Raw genomic sequence first — 20,512 nt, 5'->3', positions numbered from 1 at the left:
GTCGGACTAGGCGCCGCTTTTATGTCAAGGTAAATAAATGTTGATTTGAGTCAAAGTCAAAATCATTTATTCAAAGTAGGTAAAATTGTACTCCTTTTGATGGTCGAAATTGTTAAAGTACGATATAGTAGTGATAATTAATTACGTAACTTAAAACTAAAGCTACGAGGGTTCCAAACGCGCCCAAGTCTGAGAAGAGCTGATATCAAGAGAGAGTTTATATCAAGCCTGCGCTGTACGATTTTGCCGGCGGCGTGCGTTGCGCCCATATAGTTTTCGCGGTTTCTTTCTGTTTAAGTATATTAATATCGTAGTAGTAGTATCGTAATATTTTGTTTGTATCACTTATGTTAGTATGATGATCACAATCTAACTAGGAGCGCAATGCGGAGGTCATCTTTTATCTGATTATACATAGATACGTAGGTGGTACGTTAGATTTTCCAATTATTCGCTAACTATCATACCGAGCAAGCATCCATATGGATTTATTATGCTATTATACTTCTATACCTAAAATTGATCGCGAGTTTATGATAATATGATCTAGAACGAATCAGGTAGGTATTCACAAAACAAACATTTCAGTGCATCTTATGATTCTTATGGAAGTTATGGGCGGATCACGTTTCGATACTGCACGTTTTAGATTAGCATACAATTGATTTGATAATCGATTGAAAACGATAGTTTGGTACAATATATTTGTGTTATTTCACTAAATAAATATATACTGTACATAGTCGAGAACGCAGCCATTCAAAATTTTTAAGTTTTACTCAAACGTAATCGAATGCCGAAAAAGCCGAAGGGCATCTCTTAAAAAAACTATTAATATAATTACAAAAATACGTATTTTGTTTTTTTTTAATAAATACTTATTACTCGTAGCTATTGTAAGGTTTGAAGTACCTAATTATAAAGATTAAGAAATACCAAAAGCACTGAAGGCTTTAATAGATTTGCTCGCACATAAATACATGAACCTACTGTGTTTAAATGAACATTAACAAAGCACATTGTTACTGAGAGAATAGAAAGATAATCAAATTAAACAGTTTTTGTCGTCGTAAACATTACAATGCCTTTTATGGTAACTTAAGAGAAGTAACCCTAGCTCGCTCCCCACCGCATTCCATACAAACGTAATTTGGTTCTTATTTGAATATTATAACATATCAAACTCAATGCAATTTTGTACACACATTGTAGAAACAAATTTTAGAGCCTCGATAGCTCAACGGTTGAGGAGCGGACTGAATTCCGAAAGGTCGGCGGTTCAAACCCCACCCGTTGCACTATTGTCGTACCCACTCCTGGCACAGGCTTTACGCTTAATTGGAGGGGAAAGGGGAGTATTAGTCATGATTAGCATGGCTAATATTCTTTATAAAAAAATATATATATTTGTATCAGTATATTGTCTTTCCATAAAAATGTGTTGTTTCAAAGTTACACCGGGTGCAAAGATTTGTATGTAGGTAAATCTTTGAGCATGTGTACCAAATTTAAAATGAGTGTCCTATAAAATTAATATTTTACCTAATCTTTTCATATAGCCTGACAGATATAAAGAACGAAGATAAAATGTAGATAAAAAAGAATGTGATAAGATAAAACGACCACGAACGACGTCGATAAAAGATTATCTTTAGCATCTCTGTATCACACAGATGCATTTTGGAGAACGGCACGGACCTTGTGTGTTCGCGTAGAAGTAGGTACCTACTCACGACCGATTGAATGATCCGTCGGATGCTACAATTAGCTTAGAAACATGATTAATGTACCACTCAATTATTGTTCTCAAATAATTCGTAAGCTGTGGGAATTAGATAACGGTATGTATTTAATGTATCTCAACAAATTGCATTGCAAAAGTTGACCTGTGAACAATATTGACTTTCCTAGATGAGTTAATTTCACTTGCTTTTTAATTTATTTCGATAAATATATCGAATGTTTCGACATTCAAGTTATTTTTAGGGTTCCGTACCTTAAAAGGAAAAACGGAACCCTTATAGGATCACTTTGTTGTCTGTCTGTCTGTCTGTCTGAATGTCATGGGCAGGTAGGTAGGTCTTATAGCACAAGTAAAGGAATAATTAATCCAAAAACCGTGAATTTGTTTGGTTACATCAATTTTGTCTTAGGTTAGCGTCTGGATTCATGAACCGATCCATGGATGTTTGATCGACGGTCGATTTCTGGCTGGAGCCGATTACCACAAACTTCAGCCGAAGTCAAAGCCGAAGGCAGGAGCTTGAAGAATTTCAATTCTAAAAATAAATAAGATAATGGTTTGTTTCTAATTTATGTTAACTGTTTTCTCTTTGAACTTGTTTTAAAAACTTATAACTTTTTAAAATAATGCCCAATACTTAAGTGATACTTAAAAAACTATTTGCTTAAAATAAATTTCAGAGCTTGCAAGAAACTATCGGATTCGGCCAAAAGTTCGGCCTATTTTGGTCAAAGCGAAAAATTCGCTGTCTCTATCATGTAAGAAACGTATACCTATCTACCTACATTTGTAGGCATACCTACCTAGCCGTAATTTGTTAAATCACTGAGTGACCAAATGATTTTTTTGACATACTTTGTAGTTACCGAATAGCGTGTCTTGGGAAATCTTCACCTGTTTGGAATGTGAGCATCCTCCGAGCTAAAGGTCAGAACGAGGTCGAACGATACAAAGGTACTTTGCGGCAAAACACACAAGAACAATACATATTACAATTAAGTAGAAGGTGAACCGCGGTGCGATTGTAGTACCTACCTCGCGAGAATGGCCGCTGTCTGATATTCAATATGAATAAGAAAGGTGCAAAACTTTTAGTTAACTCAGTAGGTAGGTATGTAATGCAATTGCATAAAGAAGATACTGTCCATTATCATAAATAATTGATATTCAATATGAAACAAAGGTGCAAAACTTGTAGTTAACTCAGTAGGTAGGTATGTAATGCAATTGCATAAAGAAGATACTGTCCATTATCATAAATAATTGATATTCAATATGCAAGAAAGGTCCAAAACTTATAGTTAACTCAGTAGGTAGATACGTAATGCAAGAAAGAAGACACTGTCCATTATCATTGTTATTTGCTTATTAATTTCCGTTTGCATCAAAACTTTCTTGTTTATTTACAATTAGATGATGATCAAGGCTTAGTCCGCGGAAGTTTCAGAGTTTTAAAATCCCGTGGAAATTCCGTGAAAAAAGTAGATTGCATCTGTCTATGGGATGCAAGTGCAGCAAGCTATCTCTGTACGGGATACCTAAGTAATGCCCATAATCGGCTTGGATTAAGGTTTATAATAAAACCGTCGGAAGTCTTTGAATTTTGGGGATAAAAAAATAGCTTCTCTATACTTTACGCATTTATAATCAGTTTACTTACTGAATGTTATAATTTTACATTTTAAGTTTTAGTTGGAAAATTGAATTGTAGAATGTGGGCGTTGGCGTTGGTGTTTCTATCATTTTCGAAACATCTAAACCGAATTTGATACAATGTAGAAAAAAAAATGAGGGAAACCTTCAAACTGCAGCGCCGGTATTTTAAAAATTTACGCTTTATTATATGAGTGCAAACTCAACGTTTTAAAAAATATAGGCAGGCACCAAAGCCAGCGTAGGTGTGACCTCAAAACATTCTACATTTCCTAATAACCTTTAACAGATAAATCTCATTTTAGCTATGGCATACCGACATGTCTACATATAGCATTTAACCATTTTACTTTAAGCTTAATTAAAGTAACTTCTTACCGAAATGGTTAAATGTCACCGACTTAACATTAAAATAGTAGGTAACAGAAATACCAAGAAGATCGGATACTAAGAAAATCGTTAATGAACTCTAAGTGTATGATAATCAAGTTCGTTTTAGGGCATAAGTGCGACCCTCAATTCCTAGTTTGTGAATATGACAAACTTGAATTAATACTAATAAATTAAGATATTAACAAATATCGCCGTAAAAGTTGAACATGTTAAGTTTACCTATTTTGATATTATATCACTCTAAGTTCGTTCATTTTGTTCGATCGTTTTTACGGAAATGACTTCTTCTTTTTTAAAACAAAACGTCATTTCTGGAACTATAGTATACAATGTTATAGGAAATAATATTTTCACTACCCACTTAATACATAAATCAACGAATCTCCATAAGTATTTGGTAGAGCACCGAATTTGCCATACAAAAGACTTCAACGAGATACCTACACTCATTTTAGTGATTTTAAATGTTGGGATAATTTACTTCATAAATTACAAAATTAGTATTGAAAAATTTTATGCAAAAAGTACATATATTGAGAATAGCTATCTTTTAAGTTGATCGCAATTAAATATCTAATATCATAGCTTTAATTTTAACTTCACGTAATTAATTAAGTTTTACCAGTATCTTACAAATTCTACAATTGACAATCAAAAAGTGTAAAATGGCACCTAATTTAGATAATTTTTGGAGATATTCACGAATAATTTCAACCCGTCGCGTCGCATTATTCAATTAAGGTTCAATTGGATGACAGGTGTTTAAAGTTACGGTTACCGTTTCGCCAACAATAAAAAAGCTAAGTGGGTAAACAGGTACAAGTGGATTATACACACTTCCATGATTAAGGCTAAAGGTAAAAAAGTCCAAAGCTAACAAACCCGGATGTAACCCATTTCGCTTTTATTGACAAAGTTTAAAGATAACAGTATCGTAATTTTAGCCGCCTGTCATGCAACTGGGTATTAACCTTAATGACTAATGTTATTTAACACTTAGAAGTTAAGGTCAAATGATGCCCTATTGCTTACCGATTAAACTTATCCGTAACAATAATTATTATATTGTCTTTCAATAATATTATAGACTTCTAGATTCAACCGCAATGACATTGTGCTCATTGTACTTATTCATTGAGAGTGCTATTCCTGTGGCATAGAAGCTATTTCACACATTATCGATTTATTTACTTTGATTAGTCACATCAATGCCTCATGACAGAGGATCTTACGAGAATGATTAATGAGCGAATATCATCTTTCATATACGATTATCTTGAACTCAGGGTCTCTAGGTATAATGATGCGTATCGAATTTATGATACACACTAAAAATGAAATACCTATCTATTTAATAAGAGATCAATGACTAAAACTTCAGTTTCCTCGACCTCTAACTTCTCGGAGCTCAGTTTTAAGCAATCAAATAGCACTTGCAATTAGTAGTGAAGGAACGCGAGGAATCCTGAATGTCTGAAAGTTCTACATAATTTTCTCAAAGGTGTGTGAAATTTGCCTGCCAAATGGCACTAGGTCAGCATGGTGACAACCTAAGCCCTTCTCATTTTGATCGGGGGAGCCGTGCTCGGCTGTATTGAGCCCACGACAGGTTGAGATGATGATGATGATATTATGTAGGCGAGCGTGACCTTCTATGACCTAGGTGAATGACCTTCGCACTGATGTTGAAAGTTTTTGACGTTAAATTTTTTCATGCAGGATTCAGGATCCATTCAGGATGTTCCCGATTTTTATCTCGATATCTTTGATTTTCCGGAATAAAAAGCAGCCTATATAAATCCAGGATATCTATCTCCATTCCTACTTTCAGCCTTTGTCCAGTAGTTTTCGTGTGAAAGAGTAACAAAACATACACACACACAGACACATACCTACAAGCTTTCGCCTTTATAATATGTGTGATTATTGCATACCGAATTCACAGCTATTGTATCTACTTTAATTTTTATGTTTAATTTATTGTTTATTTGCTTTTATCTTTAGGTGCACTATAAAGCGTATTTTATTTAATTAATTTCTTTTCATTGGAGAAAAAAAACACCCGCAGGGTAGGTACATAATTCTGATGGTGTCTACAAGTAGGTACCTATCTTCTTAATGCTAAAAAATATTGTAATTTTTCTACTATTGCTTAACAAGTCCATTGTACAACATCATTTTAGGCGTGGTCGTACTCATATCCTACGAGATAAGTATACATAATATTACGTAGTTGTAGTACTAAACATACTAGTTGTTACTCATCTTGGATAACAATGGATTCTGATTACGTGAATGCACTTAGTTTTAGAAGTAGGCGAAACACTGAGTGGGTACCAAATCTACCAATCCATTCAATCCTACACTGTGATTGATAGCATAGTTTGCTCAGGTGAAGCTGGAATATACAAGCAGATAAGTATTGCGTTGTAGGCATAATAAGGCAAAGTTATTAATATTTTAGGGCATTTTACTCATTCCTGTAGTTGAACTACCTCTATGTCATCAATATTTATGATAAGTAATAGAAACCCTAGAAATCTAGAAGAAAAGATTTGGGGAATATTTGATTAAAGACGCTCAGCATTTTTTTTAAAGAATACCTAGCGTTTTTAAAATAAGAAAAGATGTGGTTTTTATTTATAATATTATGGAGTGAAGCTATAATTTGTTTCCGTCTTAAAAATACAGGTAGGTAGTTAAAGCTATTATTTTTAAAATATCACTCAGTAAGTTTTTTTTATGAATGATTGATCATATCATAAGTATCATTTATAACAAAACAGGACTTTGTGAACCTTGACGAAATTAAAAAATATCATATCTGTCGGAATCATCTTGAAAAATCTGCTGTCAATAAAAAAATATCTATATGTTAGATGTGCTAGATAGACTTTAGGCAATGAGCAAAAAAGGGTTTGGTTTTTACAATTTTGTCCATAAAAATATTTTATTTTTCGAATTTTTCATTTGTGGGTTTACACTTTTTATTATTAATACCTTATACTTAAATAATTTATTATTTTTACACTGCGGCATACCCGGGAAAACGTATATACATATTACATATACTTACATAGACACAGAATACCTACTACTTTCTATCCTAGAAAAATAATGATAAAAAGGATTTAAATCTACGCAGATGAAGTTGCGTGTAAAATTAAAATAAAACGACATATCAACATAATAAGAACATAAGCATGGATTGTATGTGAATTGTTAAGTCTAGCTTTAGACTCTCACGAAATAAGTACTAACTCGTGTGTGGAGTCAATGATCACGTTTACCTTCTATTTGCACAACTAGCATTACGTAACTCATGTGCTGTTTTGTTTAACAAGATGCCACAGACACGATTATATTTAAATATTTTTTTTTTGCCTCGTGGTTAGCTTATTTAGATCGCGAATCATGCGGTCATAGGTCAGGTAAAAAAAGTTATGAGGCAGGTTTGGCTTGGATGTTATACCTTAGGATAGGATGGGACAAAAAGCCATGGTCCTGCGCCTAATCTCATTCCCGTCGTGTCGGATGGCTCTTCCATTAGAATGTAACATTGGAAGCGATAGAAAGTGCACCTGTATTTTCACACACTTCCCAAGTAACATTTTAAGATGGTTAAAAAGCTGAACCAATCAAATCACAAAATGGACTCCAAATAAATACAAACCTTAAATAACCACCTAAAGCAGCGGCTGTATAATACAAAATGTGTTATATAATATTTTATTCAAATATAACAACTTAATCGACACTTTGTCGAAGGGTTCAACGCAGTTTTCGTCATAATTTATTTCATGAGGAAGGGTTCTGAAACATCAGAATTCCTATGGGATTTTTTAAATCCACGCGGACAAAATCACGCGTCTAATCTACTACAAATGCTGATCCGATGATGTTAGCGCGTAAAGGTTACAACGCTGTCATAGTACATTTTTTATCGAGGTGGTAAGCGTGCTCGTAGTAATCTTCGCGGATTTTCCGGCGGGCGGGCGCCGAGCTTTCATCCCTACCCCGCGGGCGGGCGGCGCGCGCGCATCCCCGACAGGCGCAATGGCCGCCAGTCCCTTTGCGACGCACCTCGCGGCAACATGTCTCCCGTGTGGCTCGTGCTCGCTTTGCTCCCAATCCTCGGTAAGTCAGTGGTTATTCAGTGAAGTTCTTGGACGTGATTTTACACATACGAGTTTCTTCGGTACAGCATTGTAAGGTTTACAAGTAGCTCCTATACCTATACTTTAGTGCTTCCGTAGCGGTGAAGAAATAGGTAATAGTGTTAGTGCATCTGCGCGTGAGTCTGATTGTACGATGTGCAGGACATCCGGGCGCGTGGGAAACTCATTATAATCACAAGGAAATAATTACTCCTTTTGTTTTAAGAAGCTTTATGAAATCTGTGTCTGGTTATTTAATTAATACCTACTATATATTTTGTTAATTAATTTTATTAATGTCAAAAATGACCCAATAGCGCAATTGAACTATATTTTACCATTTAGATGCATTATTAAGATCCAAAAAGGGCAGAAGGCCACAGGTCCAGACCTTGCGCGTAGCATTATTGTCTTTCCCACTCCCAGGCTACCTAAGTAAGTTGCCTAGATGGAGGGGGAAGGGAAGAGGAATGTGAGTTTTTATAAAACTATCATAAGAGTGACAGATATTTATTTTCTATCGGCCGTACACAATAACGGAATTGCTTAAAAAAGAATCAGTTTAAAAAATATTTAATTAACAGATTTTTAGAAAATATTTTAATGAAGGTAGAGTTTTCCTATGCTTCGTTAAGTAACCACCTACTTAAATGCATTATTTAACACTAACGTGTGGTTTTGAATATCATAAGTTATATTGTATGTGCATATTAATCTAACTTGGTACCTACCTACTACTTTACAAATTAGGTACCTATTTTCATCATCATTATCATCGTTAAGGCATCACCGGACGACTACTGATGGGTCTTCCTCTCAGAATGAGAACGGATTTTTCCAAAGTCCACCACGCTGGCCAAGTGTGGATTGGTCATACACCTTTGAGAACATTATGGAGAACTCTCAGGCACGCAGATTTCCTCGCGATGTTTTCCTTCACCATTATAGCAAGTGATATTTGATTGCTTAAAACGCATAAAGCTCCGAAAAGTTACAGGTGCTTGCTCGGTATCGAACCCCCGACTCCCCATAAGGCTGACGTCTTAACTACTAGACTATCACAGCTTTTTTAGCGGTAACTACTCTAAATTGGTTTAATAATAATATAATGTATCGTGAGATTATGTCGTGACCATCTCATAAAGTAATGCTCATCTTAGTCACATTTAAGCATAGTCAACAAATTATGCTGACGCAATTTCTTTCATAGCGGGCAAAAGTAGTCACTAATGCTGTATAAATAAAGGTTGATGTTATCTATTAGGTGACATTTTTCGCAGTTCGTACTCGCACAGTGCATCTCCGTACGGTGTGAGAGGTGCACTATTGCAACGCGACTTAGTTGCGCAATGCTGATGCACTTTCCATTCGGCCGTATGCCGCTAGGCGCAAACTATCGCACATAATGGTAATCGATTCCCCTGTTTTATATAAGTGATTCTCTCACGACTCCCCGAAGAACTAGGGCGGCGCGGCGTGACGGCCAGCGAACGGATGCGTTACAAGGTTCCGATGCACACATTAATACCTACTTACTTATGCATCCCGTCCCTTGGTTTACATCTCTGCAGTACTAATACAAGTCGTACAACTTCTCTACATCGACTCTATAGCGGAATTTACATTATGAAATTAATGGCACGAAATTAGTTTTACGACATTAATTTCATTATCAATTGCACGTGTAAACGTCTAATTTCTTAATGCATGCACTACGAAATTAGACGTTTACACGTGCAATTGATAATGAAGTGAATGTCGTCAAATTAATTTTGTGCCACTAATTTCGTAATGTAAATTCCGCTTATGAGCAATTATAGCTATTGTCATGTGAAAAGCCTACGGACGTAATGGTAGGTAGGTATTATAAAAGCAAAAGTGTGTGTCTATCTGTCTGCCTGCTACCTTTTCACAGCCCATCTGTTAAACTAATTTTGACGTTTAGTATCAAGGAACTTGGCAACTTTATATCCCGGAAAATCGAAGAGTTCCCACGGGACTATTAAATAACCTAAATCCACGCGGACAAAGTCACGGGCATCGTCTAGCATATTACCTATCTTATCTAGGTAATTCAATTGTGGAAAATTTACACGGAAAGTTCAAAATCAAAGGGAATTTAAATAAAAACTAAATGCAGCGGACGAAGTCACCGGTATCACCTAATACTCAATTGTTTTTTGTCAACGAAGTCATAAAAGCGAAAATTATAAATTAAACAAAACCCTCCAAAATCCACACCTTAACAATATAAATATGTCGAAACTATAACGTACGGTCTACTATGGGCGCGGTCATCAAAGCGTGAGAAAACTGGTTACGTGAATAGAAAAAGAAAGTGACGAGTTATATACTTAGTTGCAACGTCGCGTCCGTGAAATATGTGTACGTTTACTATTGATTATATTGGCAGCTACGACAATGATGCGTTCCCAGCGGGCGTTCTGAATTGTCGAGTCTCTGATTCTTTATAACAATAGGTTATGTCATCTCCGACACGGTTTTATAAAGGCATGACCCGTCCTCAGTTTCAACGTTAAGTCCATGTGATATTTGAGATAATTGACTAACTATGCTCTAACACTGAAGGAAAAGATTGTGAGGAAACCTGCATGTCTGAGAGGTTCATATAATATTCTCATGATGAGACATCATGAGAATATTATATGAACCTGAAGGTATGGTGAAGTCCGTCAATCTGGATTTAACCAACGCCTCTTTTATTCTGAGAGAAGATTTGACTTTAGAGGATGAGATGGAGGAGGAGAGGAGATGATAATAATAGATGATTATGATATTATATGAAACCGACAATTTATCTTTTTAATACAATAATTGATCATATGTGTATTGAAAAACTTTAGCGTCGCAGATATTATACTTTCGCTACCTGAAATAAAAATGTTTAGTGAAGCAATAAAAAATCTGCAAATCATTTTGTTGTATCGCTATCTGTCTGCTACCTTTTCATGACCCATCCGCTTAACCGATTTGACCAAAGGCACAGGGATGTTAGCTACTTTGTATCCTGAAAATAAAAGAGTTTTTCACGGAACTTTTAAAAACCATAGGTATAACTACATAATTATTATATTCACGCGGACAAAATCACAAGCATCAGGCAAGCAGGTTATAAAATTTAATTTAGTATAATTGTTTAGAAAGGTAAAGTAAAGTTAAATTGCAATAATAAACAAAGATCTAAAATCTAGAGTTAATAAAAGCAAAAGAACTTCAAAAAATAATATTACCTTGACCTACTAAAATTGAACCGTAAAACAAACGAAACTGTAATTTATATGAATAGTAAAAACAATTTGCTAACATTAAACAATTAGTTCCGCATGACTTATGCTTCGGAAGGAAGAACATACACTACCTGTTTCAACATTTTAACATGCGAAGCGATGATATACTTACTTTATTTTAATAGAACCGTATCTATAACTGTCAGAAGACAAAAGTTTTAATTGCATACCGTACTACTAATTGAGGCTTATACCTTTCAATGTATATGAATATCAATCAATTAAAATGTCTGTACTACTAACACTAATTCGCCTGCAGGCTATATTATGCGTGGTCATTATCTCTGCGAGATCAAATCAGAAATGAGGAAATCCGTAAAAATACCGATAAAAGTACCGACAAAGCTTAATGAGTCTCAAAACTGAAGTTGCAAGCGTGCAGATACCTATAGATCGGGTCAGCCATGGATGTTGGAGTCTTGTGGTCCAGAAAATGGCGACCTCCCCACCTTAGGTCATTCAGACATCTGATATCAAAATAATCGCAGGGAGCCGCTGGACACAAGTGATAGAAGACATGGAGTGATGAGAGGCTTTCTAGAGACCTAAGTATATCCAGCGGAGGATATCCATTAGTTGAGACAATAACGATAAAACTGCCATAGCACTTCGGCTTTACATGAAGACATATTGTGTGTTCATAAAAGTTCCATTAATATTCAATAAGAAGCGCGCAAAAGGTTTTGGAATGAAAATTACGTCGAGGGATGGAAATAAAACTTGAATGATACAGAAATGGAGCCATAAATAGAAAGAAAGATTGTCTGTATATATACTCGTAGTATCAATCGAACTATTTTAAAAGCTGGGACCTAAGATCCATTTATATTATAAAAAGATATACCTTACATGGTAGGTATATCTTTTTGGTGACAGGTGTGACCTAGTCAGGGTTCGTTGGTTAGATAGTAGCATCCAAACGAGTAGGTGCGTTACGTGTTTCGTGGATAATATGTGTGAATATTTTGAATTCAATGTATGTCAAGGATTATTTTATGTTTTTAATTGATATTATTGGAAAGTATCCTAGCATGCCAAATGCTAATGACCCTACTGACATTGAGATGGTCAAGAAGAGTATTTCGCTTCTTCGCTACAGATGCGATTTGATGAACTTCAATAATAACTAAGTGATGCCTGGGACTACGTCCGCCTGGATTAAGTTTTTAAAAAATCCCGGAGGAACTCCTTGATTTCCGGGATAAAAAGTTGCCTATATCTGCGTTCTGAATGCTATCTATATAAAACAGATAACCTAGATACAAAGATGAAGTCATGGGTATCATTACCCATGACTTCATCTTTGTATCTAGGTTATTTAAAAATCCTGTGATAATGCTTTGATTTTCCGGGACAAAAAGTGGCCTATGTCCATCCCTGGGATGAAAAATATCTCTGTATCAGATTTCGTCACAATCGATTGAACGGATGAGCAGTGGAAAACTAGCAGACACATAGACAGATAAACACACTTTTGCATTTATAATATTATATTATGGAGAGTGACACAGAAAGAGTTCTCACGGGATTTCTAAATACCTAAATTCACGCGGACGACGTAGCGGGCATCAGCTACTCTATTTATAAATGGAGGAACTTGCTGAAAGCTGTAGAAACTTGAGATTTTGCTAATATCTCTATATCAAATAGACCAGGTAAAGACCAAGAAAGGTTCGCCCATGCGAAGTCGGGTCAGGTAGTTTCTATTAAAACTAAAATTACACACAACATATTCGCATTGAGATAAGCCCGGCGACCTTTCAAAGAGGATGGGGCATTCGGCCGAGGCTTGCGCAACGCAACCCCACTCGCACGCATGGGAACCTCGTTTAACCTCCGCACTCCGCGAGCCAAACGTTCACCGCCGAACTGTGTACCTCACTCAGTGATGCAACGTCGCAAATGACCACGATTATTTTAAATTTTTTAATCGTAATGACACTTTTTGCTAAGTTACTGCGGTTATAACTTTTAAGCACACTAACACTGGAATTCATAGTCAAGATAGCTTAACGATTCAAACGACATTTGTCATATTCAACATTTCTTCTTCTTCACTTGATTCGTGGCTTATTTGTAGTGCCAACCCAGCACAATGCACTTCGCCAATGTCGTATTCAACCTTTATGCAATGCATTAAAATTGTGGATGACACATATCGTTTGAATTGTCTTCTAAAGAAGCCCCGCCCCAATCTTGACTATGAATTCCGGTGTTATTTAACAATTTTTTTTTGCAAAAGAGACATAGGTACCTACTTAGTTCAAGACTTTCAAATATCAGTCGCAACAGATTTTGCACAAATCTCTGTGTATCTACTTAGAACTTGCATACGGACATAGGAATTATCCTATGTCCATCCGTCCGTATGCAAGTTCTAAGTGGATAAGAAAAGTAGATTAAGTTCTTAGTAGATAGTTTTCTGGGATAAGAATTATCTTATCCCAGAAAATCAGAATTCCCACAGGATATTTCATAAAACCTATTTCTACGGTTACGAAGTGGCAGACTTCAGCTAGTTACATTCAATAAGACGTAGGTAAACGTAGATATGCAGCAATTAAGAAAAATTTGAATCATTTTTCAGTGTTACGAATGGGATTTGCAACTTCTTGCCTTCAATGACTTAAACTGTGTAAGAACTATACTTAGTAAAGAGACACTATTAAGGCGTGTGAACGCGGTGTTGTGGTAACAGTTTAGCAACCATTGCCACCGCTGACACTACCTAACTAACCAGCTATATAATTTGCGCGGTTTGGCAGAGTCACGCTCAAAAATAATTATTTTATTGAAATCTACGCAAAAACCAGTATTAAACAAGTATTGAAGTGACAAAACGACATACTATACCTATCAAAAAACCATACAAAGAAACGATGAAGTTAAAACCTACTTAGTTATTTTATAGCAATTGGTGCATAACGTAGGTGATAAATAAGAAACCTTTAAAACCTTTAAAGTCCTTTTATCGCCGTGAAACAAAAGGCGGCATGCAATAGATTTCCATGCTCTCCTGTTTTTGGCTACCAACGTATCAGCCTTTAAAAGCTTCCATAGATCCATAATGTATGCCTATGTCTATCCCATCGTTATCGCCTTAGAAATATTTTTCAGTGATTATAATAATTATAGGACCCTAGATACATTCTAGAATTTGCGCTATGAGTGACTGTTGATTTTGCAATATCCAGCAGTAGGTGTAAGTAGGCAATAGTTATGAGTAGTTTCGCTTTACCTGCCTACTCCTTTGTCGGCTATAAGAGTGAAGATATAATCTGCAGAATGCATGAATCTTGAGTTTTGGTACATTACCTAAATTCCTAGCCCAAAACAAGTTCTATGAATTGTAATGCCTATCACATTTCAAAGCTCGGAGGGTTATTAAACTTAAAATGGAATGGAAGGTACACGTAATTTGAAGGTTGAATAACAAATGTTGATGTTTAATGTTGTTTTGCGCATACACACAAACGACTGATGCGCCATCTAAAAAGAGTGGCATCGAATGTAAATAATGTTCGAACCCTGTAACTCCTCTTCTCCTGTAAGGCTCCTCTTATAAGAAACAAGATGATGCTCGAGTTTTTGTCCGCATACTTGTTTTATTTTATTTAAAAACCCCCGTAGGAACTCTTTGATTTTCAGTGATAAAAATTAGTCTATACCCGTCAGCTATCTTTCTACCATACCTACAGATAATAGCCGAGCGATTTTTTCATTGTGGATTTAGGTTTTTCAAAATCCTTGGGATTCAAATAAACAAGTGCTTTTGAATCGTCAAATAATTTACCAATGGTTCGGAAGAAGGGTATATTTTTAGGGTTCCGTATCCCAGAAAAAAGGAGCCCTTATACTTAGAATCACCATGCTGCGTCTGTCTGTCAAGACCCGCAAGGGAATGAAACCCTAAAATATAAGTCATATTATAGCACAAGTAAAGAGAAAAATCCGAAATCCGTGAATTTGTGGTTAAATATTATGCCTATCACTAAAAAGTGTTATATCTTGTACGATAGTGAGATAGTACCTTCTCTTCATGTGCGAGTTCGACTCACACTTGAGCAGTTTTTTAATTAATCAATTCGCTATATGTATAAGTAGGTAGGTACATAGAATGAAGGCAGTGGGATGATATAAAAATTCAATTAAGTATTTGACCATTCGCCTGCCATAGTTGGGTAAACATCATACACATTTGATCACGTAATCGACCTCAATGTGAGGTAATATAACCGCTTGACCTATGTTTTTATCTAGCGTAGTATGTATAATGCCCATCTAATTGTGTTTATCTAAGTTTTGTATATGAGGGTTTATTTATTATTCAGTTACATAATTGACGTGCAATATGAACAGTAATAATTTGTATTATGTTTTGTTTGAACAGCATAACCGCTTCAATCATAATATCACTATTGAATTACGTCGAGTTTTAATATACATATAGTGGTAAATTATTATTATTCAAAAGCACTTGTAAAAGTTTATTTGAATAAAAATTTATTCTATTCTATTTTATTCTAATCTATCTGTTACTTAGCAAAGTTGTTAGTTGTGTCAAAAAAGACCATACAATTTTGGACATATTAATAATGTTGCAATGGGCCGTGATAGGCTAGTGATTGACGTTCGCGTCCTATTCGGTTGGAAGGTCGGGGGTTCGAATCCTATGCACGCACCTCTAACTTTTCGGAGTTACGTGTATTTAAAGCATCGAATAGTTCTACGAAATTAACACTTGTTTTAAAATCGAAGGAAAACATCGTGAGGAAACCTGCATGCCTGAGAGTTCTCCATAACTTTCTCAAAGGCGTGTGAAATGTGAATACTGCCAATCCGCAATCTTATCCAGCGTGGTGGACTATCGCCTAAATCTAACTCATTCTGAGAGGAGACCTGTGCCCAGTTCTCGGCCTGCGATGGTTCGATAACGATAAATTAATGTTTCCACGTACCTACCTAACTTATAGATAGATTGAATATTGAGAACGGTAATAAGATGAGATGATTATAAGATCGGGTTACTCTTACATTTTTATAAAGATCAACCAAAGACGTAACATAGGTAGGTACTCGCATACATTGTTGTAATATTTTGTAGAATTTTACCAATATTATCCAAATCCCAATTCTTGTCCTAATTTTTTGGATTACCCATACATTTTTATCAAGGTCAACCATAGGTTTGTAACATACCTATGTTACAGTAACCTACCCGCAGTTCACATTGTTGTAATATTTTGTAGAGTTTCACCAATGTTATCCGAATCCATATTTTTATCATATAATAGGTATGATTGTTATATGTTGATATGTTCACATTTAATTTTTGTCATAATTTTGCTCGTGTTTCTATAAGGGGGCGCTCAACGATTCAACTGCCGGGGACGCATCCTCGGGGCGTACTATGCCGACGCCAAATCTGGATGCAAGGCGTTCCACGTGTGCGTGAGAGTGGCTGGAGGCGGCGTTCGAGACTTCAGGTTCTTCTGTCCCCCTGGTACCTTGTTCCACCAGGAGGCACAGACTTGTACCGACTGGGGCGACGACGACGCCCTGGCCTGTCCGGCAGACATCTACGATGGTCAGTTCGATCTCTACAAGATCGGATCTGGTGAGCTCGCTTTTGCAACTAACAGTACTTACATAATTATAGCTTTAAATGTTATGATAAGTAGATAAATATAATGGTACTCAAAAGAGTAGCTTTATGAATTCGTGCTATTAATTATATGCAGTGTGATATCAGCGCTGTTTTATCGCTCTACATGAATGACGGCTTTATTCCGTTTAGACATCCTAAAACAGCCAGCCTAGGGTGTACGTACTATACTCAGAAACGTGTATCCATCTATCCATCATTGAGTGTCAAAGTGGCTGTTAATTTAATTTATATGCACTGAACTTCAAATAGATGTAATATTATGTCCAGTTCGTAAAATTGTTTCAAATGTTTTATAATAAATATTTTCAGAAAATGATTTCTATGGAAGTTTGCGTAAACTCACTAGTAAGTGACAGTAGACATAAAAATATTATCTTACTTAGAATTAATGCTTTCAATTGGCCAGGGAATTAAATGGGAAGCAATAAAAGTAGATACCTTGATACTTTGCGTTTTATAGAAGCCATTGTTGAATGATAATGCTTACAAAACTGCTAGAAAAAAGGAAAGGTTGCAATTTATCATCCAACTACTAAGTAGTTCAATAGTAAAAAGCTTTATTAATGCAAAATTTACAGCTAAAATCGGTCTGCATTAATAAAATCTGCTCGTAAAATAGAGTTAATTGGTAGTAACTAAAATTTTAACTATTGTACCTATCTATTGAGGTATGATAGAATAACAAAAAAAAGCTTAATTCGAACGCTTTTGTAGTTGTGCTTAATGAGGCAATGATATAAAATCAGGAACAATAAAATTATAGACACTTTAGATATTTTTGTCTGGTAACTGTATAAAACTGCCCCAAATTAATTTAAAATGGTAATATAACTTTTTTATGCTCAGGTTTTGACACAAAGAAAGTATCGACTTCCGGAAACCGAGAAGAAGAAACCGAGTTTGGACTTCAGAGAGCAGAAACCGGTGACCGCCGTCTTTCGCAAAACGCTGGATCAAACAGTGCCGCCTCTGATCTTCGAGCAGCTCACTCATCGGACTTTTTCACCGGACAACGGGACCGAGGTCGAGACGAACCGGTAGCCCAAACCCAATCGCCAACTCCAGTACCACCAGGTCGACCAGCCTTTCAATCTTTCAGGAGATCGTCAACAGCACGTGTAACATATTCAACGACCCAGTACACCACACCAACCCCTGCCCCATCTACTAAATCACAGCCTTCGAGTCCAAATCAATACAATGTTCCCAAACGAAAGATAAGGAAACGCCCAATATACACCCCCACTCCACCACCAACGACTACAGCAGCCCAATACACTTTCCCTCCACAAACATATTCTGAATCCCCACAACAAAATGTGAACCGTAAAAATCCTACCCATATCAAGCAGACTCCGACAACCGTAAACATACCTCCTCAATACAAAGACGAGTATGTAGAAGTGAGCAAAGTCCCTGCAAAACAAAACAACAATAGATATTTCTCTAATAATCCCTCTCCTACTCCATTTTCACAAACCACACAGGCGCCTACTAAAAACGAGCCTCTAGTAGAGTTATATAACTATGAAATTCAGTCCACTCCTGTAACAAACGTTAATAATTACAATAACAACCCAGCGTTCAAGGTGCGAAATAGTTTCAATGTACAATCTGAATTTTCTAAAGAGCCCGACTATGTAAAAGTAAGGAACTTAAATGATAACAACAACCGAGGTTCACCTACCACTACAGTTGACTACAATTCTGTCCGCGGCACAAGCACGCCTGCCTACAGGAACTTTAACAGCGTTTCTTATGAACCAGAAAAGAATAATTTTGCTTCATTTTCAGGTGCCAAACAAAGCTATTTTAATAATCCCACGACCACTGCTGCTTCTACCACTTTTTATACCACTACCCGTGTCGATCCCTTCGCTAACTTAAACACCGTGGCTTATAATACAAATATAGGTTTTAATACTCAATCTTCGAATTACGCTGAGAGCGTAGAAGACGATGGACAATATCGACCGCCCCAAGGCGAGGACGATGGGCAGTACAGACCGGAACTTTACGAGCGTGAAACAGAATTGCTATCAGGCGCCCACTCATTGAACATAGCAGCCAGCGGCAATAGATTGCCAGAAGATCAGAAACAGAACAAAATTCATTCACAAAAGGTATCTGCTAAAACGTCTGCCCCTCGACCGTTTAGACCTGCACCGCCGCAGTATTCAACAACCACTCCTCCACCGGCATTTGAATATACTACTACAATAAGACCGCGACCCGAACCAACGACACTGCGACCTTTCGATTATTACCAAACTTACACGACGACTCAGAGACCTTACGAACCGCCTTCTCCTCAACCTTATACTTTTGCTCCGTCTAGTAATGCAGTAAAAATTACTACTACGTCAGCCCCTAGGACGACTGAACGGCATCAACCAAGAGAGACAGCACCACCGACTTCGCCTCCTTCATCGTACTCGTCGAAATCCACAAAACCGCCATATTACTCAAAGGCAAAGCCCATACGCCAAGAGGACAACAGTTACGACTACGCATATTACGATACAGACCCTGGCTTTTCGGAATATGATCAAATAGAAGAATTTGGTAGAACAAAAACTAGAGTATAAATAGTTTATTCATTGCTTTTACTGCCATTATTGTAGTCGCCTCTTTAGATAACGAATTAAAACACTGCCTGTACATGTTTAATTTCTAAGTTCAGTGTGTTAATTTTGAGATTATTGTAAGGATTAGGTAAGTGCAATACCTACTAACAATTTACAAAATAGATCTAATTTTGCCGCAGTAAATTACTTTTAAGAAACTATTTATATTCATTCAAAAATCGTATTTATTTATTTAAGCACTACTAATAGAATCTGTTGTAAAATAAACAAGTGTTATCAACCGTTTCTCATAACTAAAGTTTGTACTCTAACTGTCCAGTTCCACAGTAATCTAAGGAGGCCTTCCATTTTAATGTTACCTTAAATTATTATTTTGTGATATTATTGTGGATGCTTGTATTAAATTAATTAAGTTAAAACTATTAAGTAGTAATTAGGTAAAATATTTTTTCAGGTTGTCATTCATATTATCAGGCATCTATCCACTTTCCGGATATTTGTAAGAATTATTTAGTCCTTTCATTTGTTTTAATTTCGCAAAATAAATCTATCAATAGATAGACGTTTTATATTTAAATACTTACCCTTTCGTCCAAATGCATTCGATATATTTTATAATAGAACTACATAGTAAGGGTAAATTATATGTATATCCGGAAAACGGATGTCAATATCCTGGCCATTAATTTAATTTAAATTATAAAATGATACAGTTATGTTAATATTTGAGTACAATAATGATGAGCTGCTTAAATTGTAAAATATTTCTTTGTAAATAAAGTTTTTGTAAAAATGGGTCTTGTGTTTTAATCTTATTTAGTACAATGTAAGCGCATGAGAAAGTAGGTACCTACTACCTATTATCACATTTAGGTACTTGTAAAAATTTCCTCAAACTGGTACAAGATCGTACATGCGAAGTTATTATTTTCTATTTACTCATATTTTATTCATTTTTTGTATATAGAAGCTAAGTATTATTTTTATTTAACATTCCTTAA

At 35.9% G+C, this 20,512-nt stretch overlaps 1 protein-coding gene across 2 annotated transcripts; it reads left to right on the top strand.

Moving 5' to 3' along the window:
- The first annotated feature begins 7,840 nt into the window (after nucleotides 1–7,840).
- LOC123866558 (adhesive plaque matrix protein-like) lies at nucleotides 7,841–20,307 on the top strand. Of its 2 annotated transcripts, none has more exons than XM_045908200.1 (3): nucleotides 7,841–7,927; nucleotides 16,618–16,872; nucleotides 17,770–20,307. In XM_045908200.1, the coding sequence occupies exons 1-3, from the start codon at nucleotides 7,885–7,887 to the stop codon at nucleotides 19,509–19,511; spliced, it is 2,040 nt and encodes a 679-aa protein (XP_045764156.1). In that variant the 5' UTR covers nucleotides 7,841–7,884; the 3' UTR covers nucleotides 19,512–20,307. The 2 variants fall into 2 exon arrangements, with proteins under 2 accessions (XP_045764156.1, XP_045764155.1); XM_045908199.1 differs by having other exon boundaries at nucleotides 7,867–7,927; nucleotides 16,618–16,842.
- The last annotated feature ends 205 nt before the right edge of the window (nucleotides 20,308–20,512 follow it).

This window comes from Maniola jurtina, chromosome 7 (genome assembly GCF_905333055.1).
Source record: "Maniola jurtina chromosome 7, ilManJurt1.1, whole genome shotgun sequence".
In the NCBI taxonomy this organism is placed as follows: Eukaryota; Metazoa; Arthropoda; class Insecta; order Lepidoptera; family Nymphalidae; genus Maniola; species Maniola jurtina.
Note: the sequence above shows the minus strand (reverse complement) of the source record. Positions and strands in the feature narration are given on the sequence as shown.

Excerpts from the sequence above, each read along its gene's own strand:
- LOC123866558 (XM_045908200.1), top strand. The coding sequence starts at position 7,885 with ATGTCTCCCGTGTGGCTCGTGCTCGCTTTGCTCCCAATCCTCG. Across the intron at positions 7,928-16,617 it reads CGCTTTGCTCCCAATCCTCG|GGGGCGCTCAACGATTCAAC; the intron begins GTAAGTCAGTGG and ends TGTTTCTATAAG. Across the intron at positions 16,873-17,769 it reads TCTCTACAAGATCGGATCTG|GTTTTGACACAAAGAAAGTA; the intron begins GTGAGCTCGCTT and ends TTTTATGCTCAG.